The 26452-nt window shown below is 36.9% G+C and overlaps 1 protein-coding gene across 1 annotated transcript; it reads right to left on the reverse strand.

The window, feature by feature from the left end:
- Positions 1 to 5726: 5726 nt before the first annotated feature.
- LOC306764086 (bifunctional methylenetetrahydrofolate dehydrogenase/cyclohydrolase 2, mitochondrial-like) lies at positions 5727 to 19521 on the reverse strand (the record flags this gene model as incomplete). The annotated part of the gene is made up of 8 exons (XM_079251113.1): positions 5727 to 5842; positions 5930 to 6055; positions 7099 to 7191; positions 13899 to 14006; positions 16447 to 16599; positions 17739 to 17861; positions 18010 to 18194; positions 19379 to 19521. The coding sequence occupies 8 exons, from the start codon at positions 19519 to 19521 to the stop codon at positions 5727 to 5729; spliced, it is 1047 nt and encodes a 348-aa protein (XP_079107239.1).
- Positions 19522 to 26452: the final 6931 nt, after the last annotated feature.

Genomic DNA, 26452 nt, shown 5'->3' on the forward strand with positions numbered 1-26452 from the left:
GGCTCTTTTATTGTTAATAAACTGAGCGGAAGTCCTGCTCATATTGATTGGTAATGTAGGCAAAAGTAATTGCAGATTAAAAAATAAATGATCCATTCAGTGACTGAATAGTAAAATTATGAAGTTATTATTCAACCAGTTTGTTTCATCTGACGATGTTGATGATGTTTAGGCAGACTGTAAGTACACCACTGATATTCTTGTAACAATTTATCCATTTCCGTTTTCACGTTTTACTAAAATAAGAGGCTGTAAGTCCATCTGGAAAACATTTTCTGTAATGCAGTTTTATAAGTTGTATGGGAGGCTACTGTGTGAAGCTTTCACACATGATTAATTTCTTATGTGGACAGAAAAACAGAGAGGAGAGGCAGTCACCTTTTAAACATGTTCAAATATAAATGGAAGAAGAGGATAAGTTAAAAAAAAAAAAAAAACCAAAAAAAAAAAAAACCCGAGGTTTTTGCAGTTTTGACATGGAAAATTATATTTAGCATTCTTGGACAAGCTTTCTTGTCATTTCCTTTGTTTGCAGGAAGAGTTCTTCAGCCTTAAAAATACAATCAAAGATATACTTTTTTAAAATATAAAACTACATGAGTAGAAAGAGGTTTGAATACCAAATAATTGAACTTGTTTGCTTTATTGAATTAATAATTGAATTGATGAGGAACTATTATTATTGTTATTCTTAATAATATTCATATTATGAATATTATTATTTTCTTCCTTAGTATGTATATGTATGTATAAGTGTGTGTATGTTTATATGTGTGTGAAGGTATGTACATATATTTTTACTGTTCTTATCTTCTTTTATACGTTCGTTCGAAAAATAAAAAATATTTAAAATAAAAGCTATAAAACTAAACTATTGGTCATTTGATGCCTTTTGTTCAGTTTTCTGTTAACGTGGTCCCACACTGCTAATGATGAACTCCAGGCTTTGAGGAGGATTCATCACTCTAGACCTGCTGACTTTCAGTCCAATCATTATGTTATCTGGGATACGTCAGTCTTATCTCCTGGTTTCTCGTCACCAAAAATGGCTTCTTGACAACTTTTCTCCCTCGGAGACCATTTCTGATGATGCACCGGCTGCAGGTTGAGATACATTTCTTAGGTTCAGCATCAAGTCTTTGCTGATTTTTTTTCTCCAGGACATCACTTTTACTGTTCATATGCTTTAGTTTATGTTTCCTTTTTTTCAAGCCCTGAAGCTTCTTTTACCTCCTCATACAAACCCGGTTTCTTCACCTATCTTAGGAATGCTCTGCTGTGAAATACCACCTTTTAAGCATGACCTTGTTGGTACAAAAATACTATGAAACTTGGAGCAAATTACATCTCTTTGTGACAGACAGCACACAAAGATCCTAATGATATAAATCACAACATCTTATTTGCAAAGTCTTTATACCAAATACAAATCTCATATTCTCTTTGAAAATGTTTAGGTTCACAAATTGGACTGAAAACGACAGAAAAAGCCTCTGATTCCCTAATAAAAATTTGGGAAGATCTTTCAGAAAAGACTTATTTGCATGCAAATATAAAGAAAGGTGACCTAAGACTTTTTGCATAATGCACTATTAGGACAACACTCCTTGACGCATCACTCTGTGACCTACTTCTTGGAACAAGTTTACTCTGTTGTATGCAGCACTTTCACATGTTTAACTGGTGATAAAATGATGATTTAAAATAAAATGATTTTTTTTAGCCTTTTAGGCTTAATAGACTTATCTCAGAGTTTGTGCGCAGATTAATGAGCGTTATTCTTTTAAAGGAATAATTTATAAAAAAAAAAAATCTAACAGGTGCTTATGAAAGTGTAAAGTTTCACCTTATGATTATTCACATAACTCAATTATATGAGTGCACAAAAACTCAAGGAACACATTGTTTGTTTTTCATTCATTTATTACAAAATTTTAAATAAACTGAGAACAAAATAATTTATTTGTCATGCATTTACTATAAATAGGTGAAGAGGCCTTTTTAAGTCTTTATCTGACAATACTGAAATAAACACTTTAACATAAAGGGCACCGCTAGACATCATGAAGCAGTCTTTCCCCATCCAGCACCAAAGATGCAGACGGTGAAGAGGTCACACTGAGATCTCAGATGGTGCAGATTTGATCAGGGGTGGTGATTTTACACATCTGAAAACGAACATTACACAAGTTATGATTTTAATTTTGGCAATGCTTTGACACATTTTTCTCAAAGGATCAGTTTTTGTCATGTCCCAACATGGCAAAAATGTAAACTTGTGACCAACTTTAAATCAACATTTGTAGATTTCACAACACGGCAGAGCCTCGGTCTTTCCTACAAGTGTAACCGAAAGCTTGTAGATGCTCACCTTGTTTTGGCACAGCAGCAAATGATGATGGCCATGAGGATCGTAATCATGATGACCCCGAAGGTTATGCCGATCACTTTATCTAAATCAGGCACAGCGCGAGTTCCATCAGTGAATAACATGCAGCGGGGTCCACCGTATGAAGGCTTGCAGCTGCAGATCAGAGAAATGTGTGAGTGCATTCCAAAGGCAAACGCGATCCAACATGTGCGAGAGGAAGATTTTTATTTTTTTTTTACTGATCAGAGGGTAATATGTGTGTTTGCATTCAAGCTTACATGCAGAAAGGCTTCTCGCTGTCTTGGGGGAACATGCACTCGCCACCGTTTCCACAGTAGTTTCCAAAGGTTTCTCCACATGACCTTTTAACTACCCGCCCAACACTGGGCTCCTCTGTGCTGCCTGATGAGGGAGGGAGATCATATCAATATCAGCACATTTAGAATACAGAATTAAATAACAAAATGCTAACACCTTTCATGTGTAGTAACAGAACCTAATCAGTGATCATTTACACCCTTTGACAATTTTTTTTTTTACAGACTAAAAAGGTTGATATTAAAAAATTAATTAAAAATAAGCAATTTCATTTCAAATGTAAATAATCTTTCCAGAGTTTAATGTAAGGATATACTCGCGAACGTATCAGAGCTGGAACATGGTTTATGTTAAGGTGACACACAGTCAGACTGACGATGCTTACCGTTGACAATCTGCATTGTCAGAGATGACTTTGAGACGAGAGGAGCTGCGGTGGTCTGAACATCATTACTCTGCAGTGAAGACTGAACTGCTGTAGTCAGAAGAAGCAACACCATCCCTGCTGTGAGATCAGCTGGAAAACATGGAAGGAAATATCAGAAAACAGACCTCCAGGAAATTTTTAGACCCGACAGTGGAAACTTTTACTGGAACTTCATTCCTTTTCTTCTTTAAGACAAGAAAAACCACATTTCAGTGTGTTATGAAGAGCCACCAGTATGAGCTGATGACACAACGTAATTTAAAAACAGCAAAAGTTAAAATGCTGCATAAAAAGCAGCCTAGAAGCTGAGAACAATAAACAAACTCACCCTTGTTCAGGATCGTCTGTCTTTGTGTAAACATTTTGTCTTCTGACTGTGATGCTTTCCGCTCAGCTCTGTCTACCTGTTCAGGCATTTGCTGAGGCTTTATATACTGTGCACCAACCGACGAGGCTTTCATCACAACCAATCAATGGCATGGAGACTTTTATGGAAATTTAAAAAAAAGGTATTTCCTTCCAAAAGTCCATCGGCATCATTTCCTTCATTTTCATGCATGCAGAAAAAATTCCGCGGGCTGTTAGGTGATGGTGGTGGGGATCACGCGATCACCAAAATGATCCAATAATGTTGTTTCTTCTCTGAAAGAACCGACATAAGCCTCTGGGCAGATTGAAAGTCTAACTCTATAATCCAAAAGGTGCCTTCACCCATAATTAAGGGAGTTGCGATAGAGTCAGTCTCTTCAGAAAAGGTTTATTTTTCTTCCATTTCTCTGAGCCTTTAACTGTAACAGATAACGTCTGAGGAAAATATGCAAAACAAGACAAACAGAGACAGAAGTGACAGCTGCTATGAAGATGAAGTGAAGTTAGCCTCCAGTAATTTGTTGATTAAGTACCTATTTATGGTTTTATAAGCTGTCATTGCAAGTTTTATATCACTAACTACATTTATATGAATTACTAACATATAATTTGCTGAATTAAAGATAATTTGTTATCCATAGACAGAAAAAAAACTGGGTTGCCAGACTGTGAAAAATCCACCCCAGTGTGGCCTTTATGTCAGTGGATATACTGTAGTTATGTTTCTTTAAGTAAAAAGTCAACCTCTGCAGCTGGATCTCCTGAAATGAAGCTTTTTTTTTTCTTCTTTTTTTTTAAAGCAAGAATGCATAAAAACAGACTGCAGTGCAAGTTGTAACTCAGTCCTCAAATATGTGAAAGTGTCATTCAAACTAGATTTGACCTTCTCAGTAGTATTTCTATGATGGTTTTGTTTTTTCTTTTTGTTTTTTCTGAATCATTAAGTGCAAAAGTGAGCACAATTTTTCCTTTGTTGAACACTTAAAGTAATAAGTGTATGATGTGTATTAGAGCTAACAGTCTACAATCCCATTCCTATACAAAGTGGCATAATGTGAAAAATGTAAATATTTTCCTTACAGTGCAACATAGAAAACATGCAGCATCTTTTCTTTTAACAGGAGTATATGAACAAAGAGAATACGTTCTTCCTAAAACGATTCTCTAGTAATGGATATGCTTTGGAGAATATTGCTGTTTTTCTGAAATATACATGGCACTCCATGAAAAGCATATTCTCTGTTTTAGAAGCATTGTTTATCTGAAACCTGTGGATGTCACACAAAATCCACAAATTCCAGAAAAAAATGAAAATTTCATTTTGTCTGATTGCATAACAATTTTCCACTTTATCTCGGATCATTTTAAAATAACTTAACCCAGACAGAGCAACAGTGCAAAATGCTGCCAACGTTCAGTATCTCTACTTTAAAATTATGTACTTTTGTAGGGAATTGAAATTAAATTCCTGAAAATATTGAATATTTAATGTTCACATACTTTTACAACCAGAAAGTTTGTCTTAAAACTTACCAATTGAACTTAAGAGATTTTAGGTTTTTGATGTATTTGGTTGTTCCCATATCTGATTGACTTATTATATCTCTCTTAGAATATAATGAGCTTATGGTGGACCCTCAGGGTCCGGGCTCTGTCCTCAGATTTCATGCTGGCCTGGTTTGAGGCTGAGGCCAGATAAGGCCTTGCAAGACTTCTGCACTCCTGTTTGCTGTTGTGTTGATGTAATCAACTGTATATGAAGGGAAGGTGCGACTTACTGTAGATGAAATTAATCAGCTCAGTTGGTGTTTTTATTCTTTTTTTTATCTTCTGTCTGAACCCCCTGCCCCAAAAAACATTTATGACATGGGACAAAAAACCTACCAAAATACACTGGTAGTGGCACACTTCTTTAAAATGTTTTATTTTTAATTTCTTTCCAGTTACTCTGGAATGTTTTCAATGCATCAAACCACTTCAGTAGAAAAAATAGATTCCTAAAAAGCAAAATCTGAAATAAATAACTTAAATAAGTAATGATATCAACACAGTACATATCAAGTGCGTTTCCCAGCTGGAACGAAACTTATGAATATTTAAATAAAAGTGTGTTGGATGTTTGGGAAAAGTGGTCTGTATTTGTGTTTATCAAAAAAACTGTATGAATAAAAGTGTGTGTTTGTAAGTTGTTTGCTCTGCATGGCCATAAAAAAAACAAAACAAAACAGAAATATCTTGTTTTCAATGCATCAGTGCATTTCTGGCAGCAGTCACAGTGTTCTTCATCAACATGGCAACTGTCATTGGACCAACACCACCAGGAACAGGTGTGATAAAACCCGCTTTCTCTTTCACTCCTACAACACATTAAACAAATGTACTTGGAGTTAAGCAATGTTCATAAAAACAAAAAATAAACTTTTTTTGTTTTCTGATCTTTTTACCCTCAAAATCCACATCCCCAATGAGCCGGACCTTCCCCGTCTTTGGGTCCTGGATACGATTTATTCCCACATCGATGACGGCTGCACCTTCTTTTACCATATCTGCTGTGATCAGACCAGGAACACCTATACACACAACCCAAAGATGAGATAAACTGAAACTACTGCCACTGAAACCAAACTCAGCTGCCATCATATTCCTCAGCAGCAACTGTGATTGTCTTTTTTCCAATCTAAAAAACCCATTTCAGGGCAGAAATAAACATTTTACACAATCTTTATTGTTTTTAATTCAAAGTCATTGAAGAACTGTTTGTCTTTTTCTCTTGTCCTCTCCTTGTCAGAGGCACTGATGGAATACCTTAATTATTATCAGTTCACCTGCATGTCAACACAATAACAGGCTATGTGCCTGAAAGGAAAAAAAAAACTCTGTTTCAATAAACTTCCCATTTTAAAGCCAGGTATCAGGATTTACTCAATTTCAACCTTTTAACAGCAGCAGTTTCTATAACAGTGAAATACTGAGCATACATATAGTTTCAAGAGGTATTACATTTTGTTGATCCAACAGCACAGTTTAAATGTTCCTGCTGCCCATTTTCAGAGTGGAAATCTACCAATGAAACAATGAGCAGAACTCCCCACAGAGCTGCATTACTTTACCAAAGATAAACCCAGAAATGCAAATAAGAGCAAAACTTAAAACTTGCAACAACATGATGTTACCAACATGGTTCTGGTTTGACTAATGATCTCACATTCCAGCTAACTAACATCACTTTTGTTTCTCAGGAAAGCTGTAACTTGCAGCCATGGAGGGGATAAAGCAATAACTTGATCATTAAAAACCTCCATGTTGATTCCAAGAAGATCAGCTCAGGTGAGGGATTGTAAAGCCTGAGTATCTCGCTGAACTTACAATGATGTGGCACACATTTCCTTCTATAACAGTAGCAACACTAGAATTTGGTATCTATTACTTAAAAAATGATTTGTTAAATTAACATTTGCCAGCTGCATCCCTACATCTATTGCATAATCCAAAGCTTTTTACATTAATTTCTCATCATTGAATAATAAGAAAGAATTCCATCAGATTTTTACTTGTAAAAAAAAAAAAAAAATAGCAAAGTGAGTGTCTTACTTGATATACTGGCCGTAATTACCTGCAGCTACTACAATGATGTCAGCCAGACTCGTTAGCTCTTTGAGACGTTCCCTCGGTGTGCATCTGTGGGCAATGGTCACTGTGGCATCACCTGACAGGTAAAAGTATTGTCATGGTTAAAGCATTCCGATAAACAAACCAAAATGTTTTTCTAACTTCTCTGGTGAATCAGTTTCAAGTAGACTAAACTAAGTTACTTTTCGTTTAGCACAACTGCATTGTTTGAAATGTATTCTAATTAGTTTTTGCAGCATTTATCCGCTTGACTTAGCTCAACAGTTCTGATTTTTTTTTCAACGTCAGACGGACACATTTACTTCAAGCCAGTTTGTTTAAACGTATTTAACAGGTTTTTTTCCCCAGAGTTATGTAAACATGCTTTTGGGCCGGGTTGTTGGGCAGTGCGGGAGAAAACCCACAAATCAGGATGAACATTCATCCTTTCTTTACAACAGGGCACCAAAGTCCAGTCTTAGAGATTTGTTGTTCTGCAACATTAAGATCCATCCCTTCAGAAAGACACCTGAACCTAATCGCTGAATTTTTTCATCTGCATGTCATCCAGCTCTGTAAAGGCCTGGTGACGAGCCATTTATTTGATTCAAGTCTGTTGAAAAGGGGCTGCATCTAACTGTTGTAGGACAGTAGATTCAGAAGAGCGGATGTGGACACCCATGCTGTATAAGAAATAAACTTGGCTTAAAAATGAATGACATTTCCACCTCTTCCTCACTGCTGTACACACACACACTGCTATGGGATTTTCCTAGCACTATTTATCACAAGACAGCCAATGTGGTTGTTGTGTTGGTCACTGTGGTAGAAGCAGCATGTCCAAGCTGATCCCACAAGTGCTCATTGGAGCTGAGGTCCGAACTGTAGGAATGCTGGCTCATTCGATCACACTGCATCCACTAAAAGCTGTAACCCAGTCAGTCCAGCTAACAGCATCGCACTTTCAGCATCTTCTTCACACTTTGACCTTATGATCCAAATGTAATAGGCACAATCTAGACTCATTGTAGGATACATCATTCCTCTACATATCCAGGTCCCAGTAAATGTTGGTAACACCAGTGCAAACTGGCCACATGGACTGATTAGTTGCACAATGTAGAGTTGCAATACTGGTAATATTTATTCTAATCTTTATCTGTGGTATAAGCGGACATTCTGGCTTGCCCTTACTGTAATGGCACAAGATTTACAAACACTGTGACATGCACACATTCTGGGAAGATAAGAATGAGGCGGAAGAAAAGGCAAGTCGCAGCACATCCAACCTGTGGGTTGCATACTTGATGAAATGTGTGTGTACTTGTATTACCGATCCATCTGAGTCTTGAGCTAACTTATTTATTCAGTTCTGGGAGAGATCTGGAAGGTACGGAAGAGTATTAGGGCCAATGAATAAAAAAAATCAATTCTGAGAAAAAAGTCAGAATTCTGACTTTAATCTCAGAATTCTGACTTTTTTCTCAGAATTCTGACTTTAATCTCAGAAAATCCCCCTATTTCAGGTGGTTAGTTTGCTTGCTGGTGAATAAGAATCTGTATCCTCAAAGTTTCACATACAAAAGCTGTGTATGCAGTAGTCCCAAAAATGTCTTTTGATGTGCAATAATAACAGTACAGTACTGTTGTATTTTCACAGCAGTAGGAACAATTCTAAATGAATTATTTTAGCGTTTTCCTGCAAAAGGATACACAGATCTAAAATGGATAAAGTGGACAGCACCTTAACTCATAATGGCTTACTCCGTGTGGCTAATGTAACTAATCTCTTTTAATATTACACTGATCAAAGTCAGAAAACAAATTACACCAGCGTTTAAGAATAACCAATACAGGTGCGTATGTTCATAAGTTTTTGAAAGTTCATTCATTCATTCGCATAATCTTTTTGGACAGTGTGCGATATAATACAATCATTCATTCAACCATTAATTCATTTATTTTTTTAACCCGTTTAATCCAAGTAAATGTCGCGGGGAAACTGGAGCCTATCCCAGTAGCCTTCGGATGAGAGGCAGGGAACACTGAGAAAAAAGTCAGAATTCTGAGATGAAAGTCAGAATTCTGACTTTTTTTTCCAGAATTAAATTTTTTTTTTTTTTTTTATTCAGTGGCCCTAATACTCTTGTGAACACAGGACTTTTTTTAATCAAGATTCTTTACTGCTGCAAGATGAAGAAATTGCAAATGGTTATTATTTCACAACGTTATTAATAAACAATATTATTATACTCATATCCAAATGTATGGAAAATGTATTGGAGGAAAAGTTTAACTCTCATATAGAATATAATAATATTCCAGTGAATGCCATTTTATGCTAAGTAACAAATAAAAAAATATAGAATGATTGTTTTATATGAAAATATGGGGGAATTGAGCTGCTAGTTATATTTAAATTTTATTATGAAATTTAATAAAAGTCTGAAGACAGTCAGTTAGCAAAAAACTTCACAAAATAAATATTGTGTTCTTTTGCACATGTTGAAAGAACAGCAAGGCCTTGCGTAGCTTGTCTTCATTTCACGCCTGCATACATACGACTAGTTATTAAATATACAAATGCTGTTTGTTTTACTGTTGAAATAAGAAATAAAGAACTGAAACGGTTAAGTTTTTAATAAACATTTGGCTGTTAATATTGTTATTTTAATAGCTGACGGTATGTTTAGATCATTAAATTAATGTAGTGGAGTGTGTAGTGTTATGCAGCGTGGACAAAGTGGCCTTCAGGATGCTACTCCAAGCAGAGCATAGAGTGTGTGATGGGTCCTGTAAAATCCTGTGAGCCGTGCGGATTGTGTGTCGGCTACAGTAAGCAGCCAGAGGTCTACCAGGGTGTCCAATGATTTTAGAGCAAACAGCAGGTGATGTTAAGTGAGCATGACTGATCTTACAGGCTGATGAAAGAAAAAGCCTGCACGCTCTCAACGAGGGTATGATAAAAGGTCATTCACGTTGAAAGAATTCAGCTTCCTGAGAAGACATTGTCACTGGTGACTCATCTTAGAGATCTCCTCTGTTTGTGGAAAACCTCAGAAGCCTATTAATGACTGAAACCAGTAAACCAGTGTACTCCCCCACCATCAACGCAGGCTCTCTATGAATGCTGGTAGAAACTACCGCTGCTAGATGTCTCTGCTTGCTTGAGAATGTCACAATTACCTCTTTAGTTTTAGTTCAAAACAACTGAAGACAGGCCGCCTCACACCAGGTGACAAAATCCTGAAAAGTGGAGCTATTGCGTAGGTTGGGAGCAAGACGGAAAGAAAGACATGTCATTGGCAAACTTGACCAGGTGACTGTTTGACGGAGTTGACATGCAGTCAGTCATCAGTGTAGAGCAGTGATCCCTAAACCTGGCCCTCACAAACCATTATCCTGCTGGTATTTGATGTTTCCCTGCTGCAACATATGTGATTATCTCTGACAAGCTCTAGCCAAGTCTGCTACTGACCCATTAACTTGACTCAGGTGTGTTAGAGCAGGGAAACATTGACAGTCTTCAGGACAATGAGCCTTTAGGACAGGAGTGTCAAACTCCAGTCCTCGAGGCCCGGTATCCGGCAGGTTTTTGTTGTTTCCCTCTACCAACATAGTTGATTCAAATCAAATGCATCCAGCAGCTTCTTGTTAACCTGTTTTTAAGTTTTGGTCAGGTGTGTTGGAGCAAGGAGACAACAAAAACCTTCAGGATACCGGCCTTTGAGGACTGGAGTTTGACACCTGTGCTTTAGGACTTGAAGCTGGTGATCCCTGGTGTAGAGGAAGTAAAGCAGATGCAACAGGACAGCCCTGCAGTGAACTGGTGGAGGTCCGGAGGATGTCAGAGTGAAGCCGTTAACAAGGACCCTCTGCAACCGAGTTAAAGTCAATAATTCACAAAGTTAGCTGGTGACCCCAACTAAAGTGGGTTATTAACTTCTCTGCAAGGATGTCAGGCTGCATGGTATTAAATGCAGATCAGAAGTCTGCCAACAGGATGCTGTTGATGGGGTTGGGGTCTCCAAACAAGCGTGGATTGACCTAAGATGAATATCTTGGCCTCTACCACTCCCCTGCAGGCCCTGTATGTGAATTCAATGGGTCCATCAGGTCCTTAAAAATCCTCTACATCGCCTTCATCACCAAGAAGATCTGGGCTACTGGTCTCATATCATCGCCTTCCTTGGTGATGGGAACCACCATGGCATGTTTCCACTTCTGGGACACTGGGCTGCAGTTCAGACTGGAAGGAGTGCTGGAATACCTCTTCCAGCTGCTTGACACATTGTTTTAAGGTTACAACATGACATAGAAACAACTCATTGAAATAATAATAATGATAAAACACTCATTCAAATTGGTAATTCGTCCTACTGTCATTTAAAATGTTTTGACTCCACAACAAAAATGGGCCAACATTGGAAGTGAAATGACACATAAAAAGGAACAATATATGCAAAAAAAAAAGAAAAAAAAAAGAAAGAAAAGTATGTCAACAGTCCCAACTAAGCTTATTGTTTTTCTTTTTTTAATGGATCCTTTCCTCACATTAAGGGCAAGGCACATTGCTCTTTATGAATGAGTAAATACAGGAAAGCCCAAGAACTGGTTGTAACAGATGATGAAACGATCCACCTGAAATTTTACTCATCATTTTAAATAAAACGTTGCACCTCATGAACAAGTTCTTACAGAGATTAGCTGTTACCAGATACTTTCACTGTGATGATTAGATAAAACTTTTATGTGCAGCAGAAAACAAGAAGTAACATGGAATATAACTAAAATCTTGATCTTACTGGAATCTGAAGATCGGTAAACAAAGACTGCAGCATTTGTTGCAAAATGTTATGAGTTTATTTCCTTATTATCAGTCGGCCAAGTTTAATGTCTATGAAATCTATGGAAAATAAAAGTGTAAAAGCTTCAACAACCTCCTCCCACACAGCGTCTTTCCCAAACATCATAGAAAACAAGAAAAGTAACTAACATGGGAATCCCTCATAGAGCCGTTTCACAAAAACTAGACAAAAGGTAGCTGATGATTTTCTGGTTATACTGGTTGAATCTAGCAGTGAATTGGTTTCCTAAAAGGAGTGGCACATGTCATATCCTGGAGATTTATTTTTGTGCAGTCAGCCTGCTCCAGCCCAGGTTTTCAGGTAGGTTCAGTAAATCCTGGGGTCTTTTTTCATAACTCAGTCAGGAGTTGTCTGGATCAGAAGTCTCTTTTTGTAGTTACCTAAAACACAGCGTCCATGTTTTTATCCCATTTAATGTAAATTTATTTTAGTGTTTATCTAGCATTAATATCCCACCATTCCCTGATCCATGTCATATCTGCTCTGTTAATTATTAGTAACATGGTGCATTTTTCCATGAAACCTTGCACATGCGCTCACCATGAAATCTGTACTATCTTTAATCTACTCATGCATTCAGTCAAGTCAGCCAGCTTTTTGTCACTCTTATCATTGCAGCCATGTTGCCCTTTTACATACAGTATAATGTGACTGAATTAATCAAAAGCCGCCATTATTATCTTAAACCAAAGTAAGAAGCATGCAATGTCTTTAGATCAGCATAGATTGATCTGTAAATCAACCTCATGGTCTTTTGAAGACACTCACAGCTAATTCTTGCTTGACTTAGGGGCCAAGCAAACGTGGCCAAATTGCAGCAAAACCGCATAACTATTTTAACAATCTACACCAAAAGATTCACCTCCATGGAACTGATTGTCTGAAACCAGGTACTAAGGATAGGTATAAACGTCCTTCTTTCCACTGACATAGCAATCCAAATCTATAGCAAAGCTCTCAAACAATATTTTTTACCACATGGTGTTCTGTTAATGTCCAACTATGCACGTGTGTTATGTACACCACTGTTTCTCAAAAGGGGGTACATGTATCCCTGGGGGTACTTCAAGGCATTCCATGAGGGCTCGTAAAAATTTTTTCAATTTCTTTTTTTTTTAATGTTTTCTTTAAAACATCATTAAATAAAATAATATAAATGTAATATCATATGAATATTCAATATATTCCAATAAATGTAAGTGTACATTCATGAACTGAATTTACATTTAGATTTACATAATTTCATTCATCCCAAAATCCCACATTCCGATGTGAATTGAACCCCACTGTCGCTTTGACAACAAAAAACAATGGAGTCCTGGTTGAAGTTTATAGTACAAAGTGTGCAAAAGAATTAAAGTTTAAAAGGCCAAACACAAATGATAAAATGCTGTATTTCGTGTTTTTTCTGAACCAGAAGTACTTTGCACTGGTTAGGGAGTACTTGGCTGAAAAAATATTTTACAAGGGGTACTGTGTTGCAAAAAGGTTGAGAACCGCTGATGTACACCTTTCTTTTAATCCAACCTGTATCATTGCTGTTCTTTACAGAGGAAAAACTTGTTGCTTAATCTAAGCAAACAATGTCTTTTGAAATCCATTTTTCTTCCTTTGCCCTTATAAGGAGTTGATCCGTCTCCTGCTGATATACAATGCCAGCCAGTTTGCCCAGTGCATTTCTTTCACACTCCCTTTTTTGTTTTGGGGCATGCATCAGTAATTTTTTTGTTTAGTGAAAAAGGTAAAAAGTCATGAAAGCTTTCATTGACTGTGCATATCCTGACAAAAGTTCAAAGGATGAAATTTTCTTCAGGGAAAACCGAAACGGTGCAATATAATTATTACCACAGGCCTGGATGCCTGTCATATCAGTGCTGACTCACATCATAAAGAGATAACTCAAATAAAATACACATTCAAACCCACTCTCTCTTACCTCCAGGGCGTTCATGGTGGCGATCAGTGTGGAGTAACATTGCAATAGGCATTCCAACATTTTTGGAGCGGCCAGCAACCAGGACATTCCTTCCCACAGTTTCAATGCCTGCACAGATTATCAGGAAAAAAAAGTGTTGGTTCATCTAACAATTGTTCTTGTTTGACTCTGTTTATAAACTGAGAAAAGGGAGAATTTATCTTCACAAAAAACATTTATAATAAACACAAAATACTGAAAAGGAACATCACAAAATATTCTTGAAGAATTGAAAGGTATTTAACTTCTGATTGACAAATGTGAATAATACCACCCCTTCTAAATAATGTCATATAACTAGACCCCCAACTCAGAAGACAGAAAACTTGTTAAGATTAGGAGTTCAAGCCTAAGCACCCTTTTCATAATAATGAATTATTGTGCAAGACACTGGACTCCCACATAACCCCATTATGCTCATACGTTTGTATGATTGTAATAACAAAAAAAAGCTCCATATAGAGTAAAAAAAAACCATGGAAGTGCTGTATAACCGTGTGTGAGAATGAATAAAGGATAAATAAATATTTATTTATCCTTTTATTAAAATATTATATTATATTATTATATTATATTATATTATATTATATTATATTATATTATATTTGTATAAATATATAAATATATTTATATGTTTATTTATTTATAAATAAATAAATAAAGCATATTGCAAAACATTTTTACAGTCTGATTAAAAATGCATTGTAAAAGTTTGAAAATCCAGAACCTTTTTACGTTGACTGTTTTGTAAGTGCTGAATTGCAGAAAAATAACATCACACATTATGCACTAAAAAGCACAAAAGTGGTGGTGTGATTTTCTGTGAAGGCCTTTCCCCTAAAACATTAGTCATAATTGAAGGAAAGATTACATTCAGCGCAGAGTACAGCATCATCCATTTGCACAATTTGAAAACAAAAAGGTCATGCAATAAGACAAAATCCTAAGAATTAAGGTTATTTAGGTTTTGAGCTGCTAGAAATTGATGGAATTAAAGTAGTTTTGTCAAAGTCCATACACAAACTCCTTAGCCGTGGCTTGGCCCTGAAAAGACTTGTTCATACTTAAATCCTCTAATTTTGCTGCAAATCTAAATTCTAAAAAACTAATCTTAATGCTTTGGAAATCATTTCGTGCAGATGTTGCTGATATATTCAGTGTTGTGATTATTATTTAACAACAATGATTTGAGCTTTTTCTTTGCAAAATAAAATGCATTCAGTATTTAAAACTTACATTTTATAATTACTCTTTTAAATTGAAATTCCTAAGGCTGATGTTCATTTTTTTCTGTTTATGCCTTTCCAATGTCATGTCATTCAGATCAGACATTAACTTATTTCAGCCTCATCAAACAAACTCTCTTACAACCTTTCTTATTCTTCTGAGAAGAAAAATAGACTTTTGTTGTCTGAAGATACAAGACTAAAACTAACTTTTTAAAGGTACACATAAATTTAAAATGTGTTTTTCCAAGTGCTGAAACTAACCATTTCTTCACTTACTAGCTCATCCATTTATTTCTGATGTAACTGTAGAGACCTATGAAAGCCAAATTACTTCATTTCTGCACAACAGTGCAAACTGTTTTTACTAAATTATGCACACCTTCAAACGGACTACCACGAGCAGCTTTAATGTATTGTGGGGAAAGTAACTCTAAAAATTCTCAGACTTCTGATAGCAATGGATCATCAAGGTCTGTTACATTTCCAAAGAGTGCTGATCATCACAAACAACTCAAAGTCTTCAAAATCATCAAGGTCCTTCTCTGCCCTCCCGTGGTCACGTTATCTCTGGCAACAGGTATGACAACATCTGAGCTATGCAGCGAGTTTACTGCATAGCTCAGATGCTGTCAAAAACAAAACTCTATTCAAGATTTCGCACTGATTGGCCATAAAAATATCAGCTTTCTTCTCTCAGTTATGTGTCATGTTAAAAATATATATTTCTTAAATATACATAAAGCCATAATTATTAGAATTTAAAGCCAGCATTCAACATATACAATGGTTCATGATGATTTTAATGCCTCCAATTCTAATCTTCCAATACAAAATGGATTTTATTTACTGCCCAAGTAAAATGCAAAAAATTAAATTTATTTCTTCAGTGCAAATGTTTGATTTGTCAAGATATTTGCAACATGTATTGGTCAAGAGTATGAAAGGTGAGCCAGGAGAACAGCACTGGTAAAGGTTTTAGGGTGGAAAAATAATTGGTGCCATCTTGTGGGCTGAATGTCATTTAGGATTAACACTGAACCTTATTTTGTAACTGAAGAGCAAACATTTGTGGAAACATGATGATCTTCACGTGTTACAGAGCTGAAACTGTTTCTATTAAGTAATAAAATAGGCATATGATAATTAATCATTAATAATTGCTAGTTGCAGTTTAACTGGTATTTAATAGCCCATAATGGGAATTTCTTTTTACCTTCAACTGTCAAACTGAAAGTATAAATTTGACATGTACACCAGGTTATGAACACCTGCTAGTTTACCTGCTCTTTTGATTATCTCCCAGACGGCTGCAGGTGTCGCAGGAACCATAGATCTCTGGTCCAGGCACAATTTCCCAATATTTACAATATGGAAACCATCAACATCCTTCTCTGGAGCGATGGCGTTACAAACTGCTCGCTCACTGATGTGATCTGCAGAGGAGAGAGACCAATCAATCAAAAGAAAAGACAAAGTATGAAAAAAACATTCATTTCTGAAAACTACATTCAATACTTGTACTATACATACAGTGTTCACTTGTTCAATGCAATGCTCCTCCAAAAAATTGTGTATGATAGTATATAATCTGCTCAGATGTTACCTGGTCTGATGAATTTCCATTTTAGCTGTCACATTTAATTCAGTTTTATTCGTATGGCGCCAATTTGAAACAGTCTTTTTAAGCCACTTAAATGCAGGTATAATCAATTCAATCCTATTCATCGTCATCCAATTAAAACAAATTCATGTTACTCGAACTTATAACTGCTTCATATAAGACATATCATATTATACCAGAAGCACTCAGAGACTGCCGACCTAGGCCAAACCATTGTAGTTTTTCTTTTTTCTTTTTGCCAATGTGGGCATTATTTGTATCCTAGAAGCTCTAATGGCAAAATAATCCTTATCTCCTCATCGTAAATAATTCTTTTAAAAAAATTCTGAATCCAAGTGCCAATCTGGATCACCCCCAACATCTAATGACTTGCTCTTTTTTTTCATGACATTTCCTGAAGAATTCATGAAAATCCATCCATAATGTCTTGGGTTGTGTTGGTAACAGACAAACAGACACTGCTGAACACACTGACACACTGCTGAATAGATGATAATAAAAGCCTATGTAAGGAAAGTTCAAATGCTCAATGACAGCATGAAAGCCTTCATCTTACCTTATATAAATAGTTCAGACTGGTGGTGGTGCAGTAATAATATGGGGGATTTTGTGCAATACAATCTGGATTACACAACAACTAAGCAACATTTAAATGTCACTGCCCGAGTATTGTGGCATATCATGTCCATCCCCAATCACTGAGGATTGTGGGATGTTATTTTTCAAATCAGTCATGTTTACAACTTTTTTCTGAATCACCGAATAAGTTGTTATATGTCTTTTTTCAGGATTACACATATTTTTTTCCACATTTCATTTAGTCACTGTCCAATATCTTTGTGTGTGTTTACAAATATGGGTACAAGATCAACAGAAATTACACTTTAAAGATCTGATGACAGGAGTTAACTGATCTCAGTGGGAATAAAAGCTTCTTCTTCCTTTGTCTACCTGGCAGTGGCAGCTGCACCAACAGGCCACTGACCCTCCAATCACGGTTCATCTTATCAATCAGCTCCAGCAACTCCTCTTGGGACACTGAGCTAGGCCGGACCACTGTGTCACTGGAAATGCCTGCAGAACACAAACATATCACATATACTATGCTAAAAATGTATCAGTGTTATGATGACACACTATATTAGTTTATAGAATAAGTTTGTCTGGTTTGTTTGCAGAAATATACATGTGATGAATAGTGTTCAAGTAGGAACACACTGACCCAGGATGCTGGCTGCCCGGGTCTTGTTCTTCACATAGGTATGACTGGCTGGGTCATCTCCAACTAAGACCACTCCCAAGTGTGGTCTCATGTAACCCTGTGCTACAAGCTCTTCCACGTCACGCTGAATTTCTCTGTGGAGCTGACGAGCCAACTCTGTTCCTGAAATTACCACAGCAGCATGCCTGGAGAGAATAATTGTAAAATGGGAAATGTGCTGTCACAAAAGAATATGACTTAAACTACAAGTTAATGCTCTATCATGCAAAACATCAACCATACATGACATGTTTTTAAGTCTGAAGCCTTTTTAAAATGGACTGAGGAAAATCTGGAATTTGTTTTGTAATCACACAAGCCATTGATCTATTCATTTACAATCCATCCATCCATCTTTTCTACAGCAGTCCCTAAACTTTGGATCAGTCTCCCTCTTTCCGTGAGGTCTGCTAGAACTCACATTAATTCATATCTCTTTTTTCCAATTCACATTTGCAGGGGAACTGGACCCTATCTGAGCTACCTCTGGGTGAGAGGTATAGCTAAACTAATACATAAGATTCTTCAGGAACTCATGGTCACATTTTTCAGACAGAAGAGGAAAAAAAAATTCCAGCTTGTCATAAGTCATGGGTTCGAGAGCATTCATTTCTGATGGTATGAGGTCAAACTACTCCATGTTTACACACTGCTCTTAAAAGAAGAGGAGATGCGATTCATGTGATAAATCTGACTTTCACACAACTTTAGTCATTGCATTGGGCTGCAGCAGCATAGGGGAGCAGGACTAGAACCACTGACCATCAGGTCACAAGATAAGCAGCTCTACCACATGAGCCACTACCACCCCTCTTACTGTCAATTATGGTAAATAGTATTTTCCCTAATCATAAATTATTATATAATGAGGCATGCTTACATATCATCTTAACAAACTATCTGCGAGAATATAGTATTATTCTTATAGTTGTGGTATATTTGATCTCTTTCCAGAGTATTTTTATGAACAAAAATAATAATACCTATTTTCTGTGGTATGAAAGTATGGGATTGTAGGATAATCCTTCACCAGCATCGTTAGCCAGTATGATAAATGTGGTGGACTCCTCACGGTAAACTAAATCCCACCAATTAATTATAGTCATCTTGACAGGCATGTCAACATCTTTGCTTTAATGAGACTTGAATTAGGCAACATATCCGATTGCCCTCCATGGTCCTGACTAAACCAGCGGTCAGGACCGCTGTCAATCAACATCTTCCGGCACGTGACACTCACAGGTGCGGGAGCGCGGCTCGTTCCCATCTCGAGATAACGCCGCGTATTTAACGACACATCTTTTTTGTTTTAAACGTGAGGGCCTTTTACCTCGTCGCTGTCTGGTGTAGCCGTCTTCGCTGACTGTCGTGTTTTCTGTGCACGCGCAATGTGGCACGGTAGCAGTGATAGCGTGCTGTTAACGGGGTACAAATCCAGAAGGAGGAGCGTAGCGGTGAAACAGAGGCCGCCATGTTGATGTGTACGTCGTAGAGCGTGTATACGTGAGCGTGTACGTGCACGAGGGCGGCGGGGGGGGGGGTGATAGTGTACTGTACTGGACTGTATTGTCGGTATGTATTTAAACAATGCAGAAGGGATAACATAACCTGGGCCGGATTAAAAGTGCACAGGGCCCTGGGCCCAGAGTATTCCAGGGGCCCCCTTTCCCACCGCAACATTGTGAAAATATGAATGATTCACTGTGAAACGACATTTCTAACATCTCTCAGCCAGTGGTACCAATAGCAACACACTGGACACTGTGGTGTAACTATCTGGCTTTTATGTAAATTTTGTTTTATGTCCAAACTGCTGGTGTTTTCCCTACGTGGGCTCCACATGTGCCCCAAGTGGGCCCCTGGCCCTATGCCCATAATGCCCATTGGATAATCCAGCCTTGAACATAACATGTAGGCTACATTATGTTTATCTGTTATGTAAAGTGAAATGGCTGGTTAAAGAATGGGGAAATGTTATTTTTTTCATTGAGTTTTGTTTTTTCAATACTAGACTAATATTGTCAAATATCACAGCAGAAAACCATACTGCTGTGATATTTGTTCCATAAACAGTGAGATATCACTATCATAATAACAGCTTCTCCTGAAATGATGTAAAATAAAAGCCAGTTTTATCCTGGTTTCCACTTTCAAAGATATTTTAAGGTTTATTTTTCTATTTGGGATGGATTAAATAAGGTTTAGTATGCAAAGTAAAGTCACATTGTTTTACAAATTGCAATAGGTTCTTCAGCATTATTTGCAGTTACAATTTTAAAAGGGGATTTTATTATTTTTTTTTAGAAAATTTTATTAATTGTTGTTTCATCATGTAAGCAGATCATGTAAGCATTTGATATGAATTTCACATTTCATGAAATTATTCCTCTTCTTAACAGGCACTGGCAGAATTACAGCTTTGCAGTCAAGAGTAGCTGAAATATGTTGTTTTACCAGAAGATGGCAGCAAATGTCTGGCTTATAAAGGGAATTGTCACAGATTCATTTAAGACGTCCTTTAGACGAAAATCCTCTTTGGGTTATATTGACTACTGGATGATCATCTCGAGCCAGGGACAGAGATCTAATGTCTCTAAAGAAAAGAGAACTGCATCATGTGATATTACTCATCCTAACTGTATCTAGTCTTTTATACCAGTTCCCACTTAAATCACAGAGTTGTCTAAATGTAAGTATAAAAAAAAACAAAAAACAAAATTATGTTAAAAATAATATTACGTAACATTTAAAAAATACATGTACTGGTAAAACTAAACAGGTCCAAATTATTGTGTTCAAACTTGTCTGCTCTGACTTACATGCAACTAGGTGAAAGGTGCTAGGTGGAGCCAGAAAAATTAAACACTGGTTATCATATCCTGTCTTTTGGTGGATATGCAGGTGATCTCTTTTTCAGTTATTTGACAAAACCACTTCTTTTTATATTCTGAATCATAGGCATCATAAGCATTTTTTAGACACTAGAAAAAAGACATGCTGTTGTCAGATGCTAATACCCTCAGTGGGAACATAATGTTCTTACACCAGTAAAAGTATAACCAGGATGGGAATTGTAGGCCAGACGCTACCGACAGTTGTAGCAGAAATGGATTAAAACTCCCATTCATCTTTTTACCTTGTTTAATTTGGTCTGGGCCCTGGGGGGCTGGAGCTTATGCCAGCAATAGGGTGAGAAGCACTACACACTCTGCATGGGGGACATGTTCATCATGGAGCTAATAAAGAGACCAAATCAAAGTGGTAGTCACAAGTCATGTTAACCAGCTCTCTTCAACTTCCAGTTTAAACTCTGATAATTAAAAACTCACAAATAGAAGGATGTCATTGGTGACATTTCATACTAGTTAATGTCATCATGAATCAATGTGACACAGCAAAACAACACAATACATGTCCAAGTTACATCATATGTCCAATTTCATCATATATGACATGCAATTGGTGTGTGACTATTATTTTAATATTTTATATATAAAGAAAACCGGGGAAGTAGGCTACTCTGGGTAACCACAGTATCTATACAAACATCCACACCATAAATGTATTTACATATGTAATAAAAAGAGCATATACAGCCGTGGTATATGATAACCTATATTTCTCTAAAGCATAAATTAATTTTCATTGATCATAGAAATAAATCAAATTCTCATAGGCCTTTATCATTTTGTACTATAACATGTAGGGTAATGGAATCACCACACCTCCATTGTAGCCATCAAGAGGCCAAGTCAACATTCATCTGCTAATGTTCCACCACATTTATAGGTGACAACATGTCAACGTTAAGTTTTCATTTTGTTGTGCTGCTACCCATCACTAAAACCAAATCAATCAATGTTCAGTATAAGATGGCAAACTAACATGCACCAGCTAGTGCTCTATATACAGTAAGCAACACTATGATAACTGTTCAAGTAAGAACTTAACAACTAAGCGCACAGTACTGTGCATTATGCTATTGGATTCCATCAAGTCAGTGTTGAAAAGTAAAAAGAGGAGGATAGTTTTGAGCATAAAGTATGAAGACAACGATGACACAACTTAAAATCTTAAATGATTTCAATGCCTTTGTTTACGCAACATGACAAAGACAACAACTGCATTACATGCATGCAACACCTCTTTCCTCCATATTCCCACTTTCCAAGATATTTTTTCATCTTTTAATTTCCCAGGTAAAATATTTGATGGATGGATTAAACAAGTGATCACGTCACTAAAAGTTTTTTTCCACAAGCTGTACTGACTTTGAACAGTCCACTTTAAAATACCTCAGACATGCACCTTCTTGTTTAAGTTAGCCTTTATTGCTGCTTTTCAGGATGTGTCCACGTGTGTTTCGTATGTTTAATTTGTTTTGTCTTCTTTGTTCGGTTGAGCTCATGCAACAGTTTTTCTCCCAATGTGGTTTTTCTATACTGCAAATGGCAAAAAAAAAAAACTGAAGTAAACTGAACTGAGCAAGGTTTAAAATGCAAATAAAGTCACACATAAACATACAGATTTGCAGAACTTTGTTAATAAACTGTGAAAGCTTCTTCAGCAGTACCTGCAGTTGTATTTTACAAAAAAAGATTTTTTTAGTTTATTAATGGTACTTTTACCAAGTAAGAATTAGATCTGAGGTTCACATTTTATGAAACATGCTCTCTTTAGGTTTTTGAGAAGCAAAACGTGTTTTCATTGTCTCATTAATATAAAGTAATTACACAATCGCTACACAATACCAAAGCATATGTGTTTTTGTCACTTGAAATATTTATTCAACACAAAACATAGTATAGTTTTTATAGTAACCTGACCTGCACTGCCTCTGGTTGGGTTACAGTAAAACTGGGATATGCACCGTCCATACAGGCTGTGGGTATTTACAGAGTGAAACAGACAGAGAGAGAGGGGGAGACAGAGCGAAAGACAGAAAGGGAAAGCTCATTTAGAGAGATAGAGAAAGACATAGAGACAGGGTTCCTTTCTAGTGAGCTTTTATTGATGACCCAGTGGTAAAGCTCAACACTTTTTTGAAAAACATTTTTTCAAAGGTATACTACCACTCTGAAATGTGATCTTGTACTTTATTTCCACCTGGGGCCAGGTACGCTTTTGACTGTTAAGATTGCTTCAGCTGTCATGTAACAGCAAAGAATATAGGCCATAATATATTCACAATGTATGACGATGTGGGTTAGGTTGTCTTATACTGTCACTTATAATGCCTTACATGTGCCTTACATGTCATATTATGGTGGGAAAATGGAGATAGATCCAAACTTTGAAAAAAAAAAAAAACTATTAGGAAAATAAATAAAATGGGTTATTATCAATCAACTAATAAACTTTTCACATGTCATGTTTTAAAAGTGGTGGATGTTGCATTTTCATAAATAATGGCAATAGCTTTTTGAGAGCTGAGTTACACAGTTCCAAGTAGTATTAAACCATATTTTATGCGAGAAAATATTAAATTGAAATGACTATTTATGTTTAAGATTTGCAATGTCAGAAAAAAAGATGTGTGTCTGTTTTGGGGGTCAAGTTATGGAATGGACTTAGTACACAGCTGAAACAGTCTCTGATATGGTTTAAAATGAGCTAAAAAATGATAATTTTTTGTCACACAATCATGATGGTTGTGTGACAAAAAATTATAATGGTGATGATTTATAACACAAAAGCATAGATAAATGACAGTGAAAAATTAATAATTGACAATGGTCCACCCATCCCTTTTCCGGGGTCGGGTCATGAGAGTAGCAGCCTAAGCAGGGAAGCCCAGACTTCCCTCTCCCCAGCCACTTTTGCCAACTCTGCGGGGGGATCCCAAGGCGTTCCCAGGCCAGCCTAGAGATATGATCCTTCTAGCATGTCATCTGTCTTTGCTTGCAGGAACATGCCAGAACACCTCACCAGGGAGGCGTCCAGGAGGTATCCTAACCAGATGCCCGTGCCACCTCAACTGGCTCTTCTTGCTGCAGCGGCTCTACTCTAAGACCCTTCACAAATGACCAAGCTTCTCACCCTATCTCTAAGGGAAAACCCAGCCACCCTGCCGAGGAAACTTATTTCAGGCTCCTGTATTTGCAAATTCGTTCTTTCTGTCACTATCTACAGCTTGTGACCATATGGTGAGAGTAGGAACATAGATCAACTGGTAGATTGAAAGTTATACTTTCTGGCTCAGCTCCTGCTTCAGCTCCAGATTGGCGCAGACGCCACATTATTGCAGGCGTTGCACCAATCTGCCTGTCAATCTCACGCTCCATCTTTCCTTTGCTCGTGAACAAAACCCCAAGATACTTTAACTCCTTCACTTTGGGTAGGATCTCACTCCAACTAACAATGGTATTGTGTAGAATTTGCGCATTTAGCTGTTACTAGCTGTTAGCCATGCCGCTTCCCTCGCTTTATCAATCACAGCTGTGTTACCTTTAATGGTGATGAAACTTTTATAGCTCCTTCACTTTTTTTTGTTCTGCTGCAAAGAAAATGACAGTTCTCGTGTTACTCTCTTTTCTACCCGCTCCTCTTTTTGATCATCCACTCATCAGGGCTTCTTACGTTCCTCAACAACTCACTCATAGTTAGGCTATGTAAGCTTCGCTTGAATTGGCCTTGGTTAGATGCAGCTGAAATGTGCTAGTGGAACGACTTGAGCCTTAATTCGGAGATTGTGTTATTTGGTAGAACACTCCTTACCATTACATGTATGTATGACACAACTTTTTGTAATGATAGTTGTAGATGTTAGTTTGTGAATGAAAGCAAGTTGTTCATTTTAACAGTCCATAAAGATTATGCTACATGTTACTCATTTAGGGTAAAGGTCTGTTTGAATGGTGGGAGTGTATTCAGAAAATGTGGTAAACACCGCACCCAACGTGGCCTGCCTGGACAGGAGACTAAAAGAGAGAGTACATGTTATGCAACAACAGAAACAACTCTGTTGTTTTCCTAATAATGGCTTTCAAGTGCATGCTCTATTTGCAAATCCATAGGTTAGTTGCATAACTTCTCATGATATGTTGCAAAATTACATTTACTGTTTTTTCCCCCACATTCAGTGGTAACAGTCCAGACAGTGCAGTTAATGCTACAGTGTCCAAAGGGAGGTCAAAAGTAATGAAAGAACGCAAAGACAAAGTTGATCAATTTCCTGTTACTGTGATGTAGATGTGATATTTGTTGTGTAGCTGTTAGAAGGCAGACAGTACCCCTGATGCACAAAATGCTGACCCCACCATAATTGGTTGACAAGTGCTGCTTTCAAAAGCCACTGCCTGTGACCTTCTGAACTACCTTATTTAGCTTTACCGAAGTATTAAAAAAAGGACATAAATTTATTGCCTTTAGATGGTTTTTTTTATTTTCTGTTCCGGAGTGACCTAGGATCATTTACGGAGGGGATTTATACAAACTCCATATGTGTCAGACACATTTTAATAGTCTTTGCAAACCTTAAATTCAACACTGAAGCTGCTCCGAGGAAGGAGCAGAGGTTTGACTAAATCTTGCGGCATCTTGGGTTAATGATTGCAGCAATTTGTGTGTTTGTGAACAAGGTCATTTTATTTGCTATCATTTGTTGGAAGACGCCGCACCAGAGCCAGGAAGTCAAGGAAACTGAGCAAACTGATAAACAAAAAAAGGAAAAAAGAAACTCGATCTGCGTAGGGGGACAGATGTGGATCCCCTGGAGATGACTGGGGAGAAAAAAAAAAGTTCCAATGGTTGTTAAAAACAATAGACAAAACTGAAAACTCTACCACCCAGTGATTAAAAACAGAGCATGTTCTGTCAGAGGTTTCTTCCAGTATGATGTCGTGAAGACTAGAAGTCATCCTCCTAACATCCTAGCTTTACACAATAAGTCTTTACAATGAATCTTTTTTGTCCAAATATTATTAAACCAGGAGATCAAAACTTTTGACATCTAAATTTCTTTATTTACTGTCATATAAAGACAAACATTTACTGAAACCAGCATTTACTTACAAAACTACAGAGGCATAGTGATTCACACTAAATTAAGTTAAGCATCTCTATTGCTACACTGTCAATAGGGGTTCTGGCAATCATAAGTTTAGATATTTCATTACAGACACAGTATAAACTGTATATCTTATGCAGTTAGTGCAGCTGGAACTTGTACCTGATTCTATGGCTTTTTACATGCATGGAAGTCAAGCAGTGTGGAAACACAGCAGTTGTTTCCATGCAAGCATGCTCTTTCTGTAGTTTTGGAAGTTAAATTTGTCTAACAACACCCTTCTATCTACGAAATTACGAGATTACCATGATATTTATTACATTATATATTATATATATATTTAAAAAAAACTGCTACAACAGATTAAGCTTACTGTTGATATCTAAGTTTAAAAAT

The sequence above is a fragment of the Telmatherina bonti genome (assembly GCF_933228915.1).
Source record: "Telmatherina bonti genome assembly, chromosome: 13".
Classification (NCBI taxonomy): domain Eukaryota; kingdom Metazoa; phylum Chordata; class Actinopteri; order Atheriniformes; family Telmatherinidae; genus Telmatherina; species Telmatherina bonti.